Raw genomic sequence first — 10,169 nt, 5'->3', positions numbered from 1 at the left:
CTCTGCCCCGGACTTGACATGTTTAGCCGGAGCCTCTCTGGCTTTGTAAAGCGCTCGCGTTGGCGTACAAGGGTCAGCGCAAGCCCTCATTCCCTACGTTCTCCAAAGCGCAGCACCTCGGGCAGGAGAATGGAGGCGGGTCCAAGGAGTCAGGAGGCGAGGACGCATGCGCGTCTCCTCCCCTCCCGCCTTCCGGCTCCGGGCGGCGGGTCCTAGGAACCTTTCCGGCGGAAGAGTAGGGGACGGATACAGAGAGCCGCAGGGCGCATGCGCCCCACCTCCCCTCGCCGTTTTCCGGCTCCGAGCGGAAGAGGGGAGTGGGGGTGGGGGGAACGGGTTCAGAGAGCCGCAGGGCGCATGCGCCTCTCCTCCCTTCGCTGTCTTCCGGCTCCGGGCGGCGGGACGGAAAAGTGGGGAACGAGTCCCGAGAACCGTAGGGCGCATGCGCCTCTCCTCCCTTCGCCGTCTTCCGGCTCCCGGCGGCGGGGCGGAAGAGTGGGGGCGGGTACAGAGAGCCTCCGGGCGCACGCACTGCCTTCCGGCTCCGGGCGGCTGCCCCAAGAAGTGCCTGCTTGTCCGGGAATTCTGGGTTCTCCTCGAAGACTCTCGCCCTTTCGTGCCCTCGTTCCTCTGTGGCTGAAGAAGATATATTTACCAGCTGGATTCCGGAAGAGCCGTGGAACACCTAAGTATCGTGGGCCGGCGCGAGGAGGACGGCCTGACCTTGGACGCGGAGCGGGGTCCTTCGGCGGGTCCTTGCGAGGGTGACTTTCAGCCGGCGGTTCAGGCCGCAGTGTCCCTCCCGGCGCCATGGCCCAGTTTGTCCGGAACCTCGCGGAGAAGGGCCCCGCGCTGGTGAACGGTGAGCGCGGCGGAGCCTGCCCTGGGGTGGGGATGTGGGGGCGCGGCTCTGCGGGGACCCCTGGGAAAGGGGGCCCGGTGTGTGCGGGACAGAAAGGGCCTCGCCAGCTCGTCCGCTTCACGGTGCAGAAGCTCTTCAGGCTGCGTGACTTTGTGAACGTTGACTTTGCTTTCTGTACTGGCCAGATCCTGGGAGGATTTCTTAAATATATGTTTTTAATGATTTCAGAGAGAGGGGCATGAGTGATGAGAGGCTCATTGACTGGCTGCTTCCTGCACGCCCCCACTGGGGGGGTCGAACCTGCAACCCGGGCCTGTGCCCCGACCCGGACTGACCTCCTGGCTCATAGGTCAGTGCTCAGCCACTGAGCACGCCCGGTCCTGGGAGGGTTTTTAGGTGGAATTGGATTTCAGGGACGAATGTCTCTGGCCCAGTAATCATAAAAACGGGTTGTAAACTAGTCATTCCTATAGTTGAGCACCCGGGGGTGTTTCCGTTTGAAAAGGCGCGGCGTTGCCGGGAGGTCAGTGTGTCAGCCCCCCGCGCGGGCCGCCGGCGGCGGTCCCTGCCCTTCGGCGGTGCGGAGCGCGGGCCCAGGCGGCTGGCCTATCCCGGAGGGAACGCGGAGCCAGGAGCGCTCTCACGAGGTGGAGGCGTCCAGTCTGGGCCGAGCGCGGACCTCTCAGTAGCGTTCGCTCACGTTTGATTATGACATGTGAATAGACTTTTTAAAATACACGGTTATTGGTATTTTCTACTTATTCTCTCTTGCCTTTCCTCCCTCGGCAGACAATGAATGAGTGAGTGAAGGCCTTACGGTGGCAGATGCTATAAATAACTATTCTCTCCTGCAGTCTACTAGTTTACACACTTTCCCAAAGAACTTACGATTGCAACTTTCTGAGATCATCAAGGCATCTGTATGACAAAGCTCTACAATTTTACATAAATAAAGATAGAAGGAATAAGGGCTTCATTCTTTGGACTTCGAATGATGTGAGGCAAGATTTTTAAGTTTCAAGTGGCTTTCACATCATTTAGATTGTGTGTGTGGGTGAATTTTAATAATAAAACCCAAAAATTAAAGGTAATACAAAAATAACTTTATCATGAAATAGGTAAATTCTTTCCTCAATTGTGAATAATTGGAAGATAATGATGGTTATTCTTACAAAAGTACTAAGAAAGAAGAAGTCAACTGGGGTCAGAATGTGAAAGTGGAAATATATTTTGCTTTATAATATAACTCAGCTTATGAAATGTGAATATTAAATGACTAATTAAAATTACCGTATCTGTTAATTCCCTTGAAGGACAAAGAATCTTACAAATAAGTAATGTTAGCATTAAATTTCCCCACAAAGTTCAGAGTATCTTTTTTTTTCCTTTTTACTAAACTTGATACTTTATTTGGATTTCACCCTTTTCTTTTTAAAATATATTTTTATTGATTTCAGAGATTAAGTGAGAGAAGAGATAGCAACATCTTTGAGAGAAAATCACTGATCAGCTGCCTCCTGCACACCACACACTGGGATTGAGCCCACAATCCAGACATGTGCCCTGACCAGGAATCAAACCCTGGACCCTTCAGTCTGCAGGCTGACGCTCTATCCACTGAGCCACACTGGCTAGGGCTCACTCATTTTTTTATTAATCTTTTTGTTACAAGAGCCATTCCAGGGTGCCACCTTGCATTTTGTCCATCTCCCTACCTCCTGTGGTGTGACAGTTTTCCAATATTTCATGACTTTGACAGTTTTAAGGTATCTGTAAGTATGTGTAGGTAAGCTTGGTCTCCAATTTCGTTTTGTCTAATGTTAGTCTGGAGCTACGGGTTTTGAGAAAGAATACCACAAAAGGGAAGTGCTCTAGTCACATACCAGGATGTGTGTGATATTCGTATAATGTCAGAGGTGAAATTAGCTTTCATCACTTGGTTAAGGCAACCCAAGCATGTGCCTTGGCAGGAATCAGACCCAGGACCCAGGCCAACGCTCTATCCACTGAGCCACACCAGCGAGGGCCAGAAGTATGTTCTTTCTGTTGTGCTCAGATTGTTGCAGCTTTGACCACTGAGAACTCTTCAGTCTGGCACCTCTGTCCTTCTGACTGCCCCCTTTACTTCCTGGTACTACAGGATGCCTCAGGCTCATCTTTTATTTTCCCTGCCCCGCCTTAGAATCAGCCATTGATAGTTCCTTTTTATTGGACAATGGTTTTTTTAAACTAAAAGCTAGACACTGAATATATCCCCTGCTATTAAGTTATATAATTGTTCTAGGCCCTCTTAGTGAACAAGGGTATGTGTGTACACACTAAACCTTGTGTATACATGAGCATATACACACACACACACACACACACACACACACACACACACAACTAGAGGCCCGGTGCAGAAATTCACGCACAAGTAGGGTCCCTAGGCCTGGCCAGCGATCAGCACTGATGTGTGGGCCAACAGGCAATCGGGGGACTCCCGCTGGCACCACCAGCTCGCAGGCCCTGAGGAGGGGGTGGGTGCACCTTTAGCGCTGAGCATCTGCCCTCTGGTGATCAGTGCGCATCATAGCAACCATTCCACCATTCGGTTGATTTGCATATGAGGGTTTTATTATATAGGATTGTTTATATATTAAACATAAATTCATATGAATGGCCAGTTTGGCTCAGTGGATAGAGCATTGGCCTGTGGTTGTAGGCACATACCCAGTGGTGAGTGTGCGGGAGGCAGCTGATTGATGTTTCTCATCGGATGTTTCTGGCTGTCTATCCCTCTCCCTTCCTCTCTGTTTAAGGGTGAAATTTAAGATTAAATTTTAAAGAGTTACACAGACTTTGTACTTTTTTTAAATATATTTGTATTGATTTTTAAAGAGAGGAAGGAAGAGAAAGAAACATAATAAGCTGCTTCCCTCACACCCCCTACTGGGGATGCGCGCTGACAGGAATCAAACCAGCCACCTGGTGTGCACAGGGTGAGGCCCAACCAACTGAGCCACACTGGCCAGGCAGACTGTACTTCCTGGTAGCCCCGTCTTCGGCCCCTTGCCGCTCTACTTAGAACTCTCTCTTAGAACTTTGTGTCTACTTAAAATTCCCCTTGTCCTGCTGGTCGCTCCGTTTGGAGCATCGTCCCCACGCACCAACGTGCAGGCTCCATCACGGTCAGGACACGTGCAGGGATCAGCCAACAAATGCACAAGTCAGTGGAACAACAAATCAGTGTTTACTCTCTTCCTTCCTCTCCCTTCCTTTTTCCCTTGCTCCTTCTCTCCCTCTCCATAAAATCGGTTTTAAAATGTATTTTCCCATAGCCTGAAGCACAGAGGATGAAGGAAATAGTAATTCTAAAGAGTCGTGAAATATTAAATACAGGCAATTAATAATAGACACTTTGTGGATGCTCATGCATTTATGCTTTTATTACATTTGTCTTGTAATTTTTTTTTAATAAAATGTCTTCCTCCTGATGAAATCATTACCATAGTCTTCCATCTACACACTGGTTGTTAAAAATCTTTTCCTGAAATAGTAAATACATTGAGGAATTGGTAATACTTTTGGCTGCTCTTAACAATACAAGTAGGTTTTCTATTATTTGTGATGTATTGAAGGAGGATCTACAGTGCTTTTTTTAAAGAAAGATTTAATCCAGCAAGTATTGATAAGGATACCAAAAATGGATGCTAATGGACAGTTCCATTTGGATTTGTGGCCAGTATTGTGACAAGTTTTAATCTGATTCTGAAGGGTGCCCTCTGCATAGCTCCTTTCCTCCTCACCTGTACCTCTTCCCTCCAAATTTTCTGATGCCTCTGCCAAGAAAGTGTTACATTGCTGCTGTTTTTTTGTTTTTAGTCCAACTTCTAATAACTTTACATATATAATAAAAGGCAAATGTGTGAATTGTCCCTTCCACTGGAAGTTCGACGGGGGGGTGGGGCTGGTCAGCCAACTGCCCGTGGCCATCGGAGGCGGGGTGGGCTGGCCAACCTCCCATGTCCTTCCCCACCGTGCATGAGTTCGTGCACCAGGCCTCTGGTTCACAAATAAGTAAAGTAACAGTGCCCTGACCAGTTTGGTTCGGTGGATAGAATGTCGATCTGTGGCCGAGACCGGTTTGGCTCAGTGGATAGGGCGTCGGCTTGGGGACTGAAGGGTCCCAGGTTCGATTCCGGTCAAGGGCATGTACCTTGGTTGCGGGCATATCCCCAGTAGGGGGTGTGCAAGAGGCAGCTGATCGATGACTCTCTCATCGATGTTTCTAACTCTCTATCTCTCTCCCTTCCTCTCTGTACAAAATCAATCAAATATATTTTAAAAAAAGAATGTCGATCTGTGGACTGAAGGGTCCCAGGTTTGATTCTGGTCAAAGGTATGTACCTTGGTTACGAGCACATCCCCAGTGGGGGGTGTGCAGGAGGCAGCTGATTGATGTTTCTCTCTCATCAATGTTTCTAACTCTATCCCTCTCCCTTCCTCTCTGTAAAAAATCAATAAAATATATTTACATCAATAAACAGTACTTGCTGCCCACTGGTGAAGTCTGGCATAATTGAAGGTGCACATACTTCCTGCCTGATTGAACTTCCTTGTGACACAGGTGTTGTGCATCTTTAAAAGGCCCTTATTACCGGGGAGCCACTTTGACCTTCACTCCAGGTGCACGTTTGATGCCAGCAGTGAATGAATAAATGTGTGTCCAGCCCACGCATCTGCCTCTTTCGGTCTCTGGTGAGTTCATCCTGTTTTGTTTTGTTTTGTTTTCCAGCTGCCGTGACTTACTCGAAGCCTCGACTGGCCACATTTTGGCACTATGCCAAGGTTGAGCTGATTCCTCCAACCCCTGCTGAGATCCCTACAGCTATTCAAGGCATCAAAAAAATAGTCCGGAGTGCTCAGACTGGAAGCTTCAAACAGCTCACCGTTAAGGTAACGATGTGCTACGAAACGGTCTGGCCCTGGTGGGGGCTCCGTTGGTTAGCGTGTCGTCCAGCACACCAAAGAGGTGCAAACAGGGGCAGCCAATTGCTTTTTCTCTCTCCACAACCAATTTTTTTTTTAATATCTCAGGTGAGGGTTAATTAATTAACTAATAGCATATGCATTAAGAAAAAGTCTTTCCTTGGGATTTTTCTGATTGTTTTGATTAATATATGTATTTCCCAGGAAAGCTGAAACTAACATAATGAGAGATGATCTCTTGACTGCTGACTGATTGGGCTGTTTCATATCTTACTTTTCTATTGCTGTAACAAAAAAGTGACTTTTTACTGGGCAACATTTTTCTCTTCCAATTTTGGTTAGTATACTAAAATAGAATGGCTTACTTTGCTCATTCTGTACTTTTTTTCATCTGCAATGTGGTCAAAAGATCTCTTAGAATATATCACAATCAGGTAGCTGACATTCATATGAAGGATAAAAATATCAAAACCTAACAAGCATATAATATGTTATAAAGGATTATTGAATTGTGTGAAGATAAAATCTAAACATTATAAGATTTTGGAACCTGCTTTTTATTTTTTTAGTATATTTGTATTTCGGAGAGGAAGGGGACAGGGAGAGACAGACAGAAACATCAATGATGACAAAGAATAATTGATTGGCCGCCTCCTGCATGCCCCCCACTGGGGATCAACCAGGTTGGGGAATTGAACTGTGACCTCCCAGTTCATAGACAGATGCTCAACCACTGTGCCAGGCTAACCAGGCTGGAACTTAAATTTTATGTTGCTTTATGATTGAAGCGTAGGATAAAAAACCTAAATAACTAAATTATTGCTGACTTAAGAAACTACATCCTGAAAAATGTGGATTTTTTCCCCCAGGAAATTTCCAGTATTTCTGGTCTAATTTAAAGGGGAAGGGTAGTTTTTTCAATTAGAATTTCAAGATCCATATTTGCACTTACATGTAATAGTGCTTTCTGGAACTATCTATTTACTTTTTCTCAATGCAGTAAAACATTGATTTGTGAAACTGAATAATTACAAGAATTAAGGCAAATAATAAGTAAATAAAAATGTCTAAAGAACAGAGCCTTTCAACAGACTTTTCTCTATCAGAAATATCTATTCAGAGACTTGCCTTCTTCCCATAGCCATCCTTTCCTATGAATGCCCTGTCTTAATGTGTCAGCTATTTCCAGGATGTGGGTTGTTTTAGAGCTTATAAAGTGTCTCATAAACTAATAACGAAAGTGTTACGTCAGTTCGGATCATTAAAGGCTGCTCTGAAAGAATGTGTAAGTCTGAACTACTTACCTCACATAACTGCGTTTATGAACGGAGTTAACATCAGTAATTCTTGACTTTGACTAAAACTGCTCTCTAATTTTATGGCATCCTTATATTCTGTCACTTAATCCTATAAAATAATAGTTTTAAATATGTAACAAAAAGATGTACAGTAAAGTTTATGCTTCCCTTTTTTGCCCCCTCCCTCCCCCAGGAAGCTCTGCTGAATGGGTTGGTGGCCACTGAGGTGTGGATGTGGTTTTATGTCGGCGAGATCATCGGCAAGCGCAACATCATTGGCTATAATGTTTAAAAACCAATCTTGAACACCTGCGGTGTTGGTTTTTTTGTTTATTATTTGAATATTCTTGTACCGTGAGCGATCAGAATGGTATTTGAATAAAAAAGAGATATGTCAAAATCAATGTTTTCTGTATCAAACATGCATGGAGCGGTCCTAATTTCTCTTGATATTTGGTTGGATTGTCTTTTGCTTTAAGAATTAATATACAGTAGCTCTAAATACATGTTTTTGCTTATACTGAAATATGGAAAGCATCTAAGTGAATATACCAACCTGATACATAATATTTATGAGGATAACATTTTAACTTGAAGGTGGGAAATAAGACATTTTATTTCCAGAAAGGGCCTTAAGAAAATGAGAACTTGCTGCAGTAGGAAAAATTGTACTAACTTAGAGTTAAATCAGTAGTTAAAGAATAAAATTTGGATGATTTCTCTTTGCTGAAGTCAGAGAAAGACCTTTTGACAGCCTCTATGTAATATTGGGGTATTTGGTGGGGTAGGTTTGGGTGTGTTTTTTGGGGGTTTTTTGGTGGTTTTTTTGTTTTTGTGTTTTTAATATATTTTATTGATTTTGTACAGAGAGGAAGGGAGAGAGAGAATTAGAAACATCAATGAGAGAGAGTAAATAAAAATCAACTGCCTCCTGCACACCCCCTATTGGGGATATGCCCACAACCAAGGTACATGCCCTTGACCGGAATCGAACCCGGGACCCTTCAGTCCCCAAGCCGATGCTCTATCCACTGAGACAAACCGGTTTCGGCTGTTTGGGGGGTTTTTTTGGTTTTTTGTTTGTTTGTTTGTTTTGTGTGGGGGTTTTTTTAATTTTTTTTTTTTATATTGATTTTTCACAGAGAGAAGGGGGAGAGATAGAGAGCTAGAAACGTCGATGAGAGAGAAACATCGATCAGCTGCCTCTTCAGTCCCCAAGCCGACGCTCTACCACTGAGCCAAACCGGTTTCGGCTGTTTGTTTTTTTATAACATCTTTAACAACAAGTTTAGTTATCAGTCTATCATCTTAAGCCATAGTACTGAGACTTAATCATTCATTGGCTCTTTGGGGAGTCTTTGAAAGGCTCGCTGGTACTTTCTCAATCCATTGTAACTCCTGCAGACCCTGCAGAACATGCAGTACTAGCTGCTGGTAACCAAAGATGACTGTACATTGGAAAGCATCTTGCTCACAATGTAGAATTCATCCTTTACTAGTGTTAATGTCTGTCTTGTCAATCCCAGATTTACCCACTACAATTGGAACACTGCTGCTTTAGCTTTGTAGGTGAGAGGCCGGTGCACGGATTCATGCACGGCAGAGTCCTCGGGCCTGGCTGGCAGTCCAGGTCTATGGGGGCCAGCCAGCTGCCGGAAGGAACTACAGGAGGTGGGCTGGCCAGGGATGGGATGGGGGTACCGGGTCCTGGGGGAGGAGCTGCAGGAGGTTGGCCAGCCAAGGGAGGGGCCTTGGGAGGTTGGCTGTGGGAGCACACTGTCCACCAGGGGGCAGCTCCCACATTGAGCTGAATCCCCAGGTGGTCAGTGTGTGTCAACTGGTTGACCAGTCGTAACAGTCACCTAGGCTTTATGTAGATAAGCTGTCCGTAGAGATCCCCGCTCTGCTGGGATGTGAAGCAATGTCTAACGCTGCTTCTGCAGTAGACACAGATGGTCAAAATTGAAACTTCTCAAAAAGCATTCCGTAACTTTTTTTTTTTATCCTCACCTGAGGATATTTTTCCCATTGACTTTTTTTTTATTTGATTTTAGAGGGAGAGGAAGAGAGAGGGATAGAGAGACAGAAACATCAATGAGGAGGGAACACTGTCCACTGCCTCCTGCACACCTCTACTGGGGATCAAGCAAGCCCATATCTGGGCATGTGTCCTTACTGGAATCAAACCCATGACCTCTTGGTTCATTTCTGGGTCTATACTCAACCACTGAGCCACACTGGCCAGCCTCCATTGATTTTGAGTGGAAGAGAGTCACATTGATGTAAGAGAGACATGTCAGTTGGAGATCTTCGACCAGGGATCAAACCTGCAACCTAGGTATGTGCCCTGACCGAGAATCAAACCTGTGACCTTTTGGTGTGGGATGATGCTCTAACCACCTGAGCCACACTGACCAGAGCACATTCAATAACTAAACATACATACCATGTTTCCCCGAAAATAAGACCTACTTACAGGTTTCCTTCTGCGTGAATATAAGGCATCCCCCGAAAATAAGGCCCCCCTAGGCTCTGTCTCAGAATGCTATCGCTAAACATGAGAGATTTGGTCTACTGATTCTGAAAGAATCACAAATTCACCAGGAAATTCAGGAATTGGATTGTTATGATGTTCCAGAAGATGATGACATGATTGTCATTGAATAAATGAGTAAATTCTTGATACTGTAGGATTCACAGTTTGTCTGGTTTGTGTTGACAACTACCGTAATGCCATACCGTATACAGGTAATAAATTTCCTTTATTTTCATTTAACAATAAACGTGTACTATATTCTTCTTCATGGAAAAATAAGACATCCCTGAAAATAAGACTTAGCGCATCTTTGGGAGAAAAAATTAAGACACTGTCTTATTTTCAAGAAAACGGTAGCAGAAGACTAAAAAGATACTACAAGAATGGTCATCTTTATGAATTTCTCATGCAGTATTAAAATTAACTAAAATTTATTTTCATATGTAACTAGTGGCCCAACGGATTCATGCACATTGAAAGGAAATTAATTAGAAGAAATATT

General features: G+C 44.8%; 1 protein-coding gene across 1 annotated transcript; it reads left to right on the top strand.

The window, feature by feature from the left end:
* The first annotated feature begins 232 nt into the window (after window positions 1-232).
* On the top strand, window positions 233-7,535 carry ATP5MG (ATP synthase membrane subunit g). Its single transcript, XM_084895649.1, has 3 exons — window positions 233-862; window positions 5,640-5,800; window positions 7,325-7,535. The coding sequence occupies exons 1-3, from the start codon at window positions 811-813 to the stop codon at window positions 7,421-7,423; spliced, it is 312 nt and encodes a 103-aa protein (XP_084751775.1). The 5' UTR covers window positions 233-810; the 3' UTR covers window positions 7,424-7,535.
* Window positions 7,536-10,169: the final 2,634 nt, after the last annotated feature.

The sequence above is a fragment of the Pipistrellus hanaki genome (genome assembly GCF_964339955.1).
Source record: "Pipistrellus hanaki genome assembly, chromosome: 9".
NCBI classification, from domain to species: domain Eukaryota; kingdom Metazoa; phylum Chordata; class Mammalia; order Chiroptera; family Vespertilionidae; genus Pipistrellus; species Pipistrellus hanaki.
This window is presented reverse-complemented; position numbering and strand designations above follow the sequence as displayed.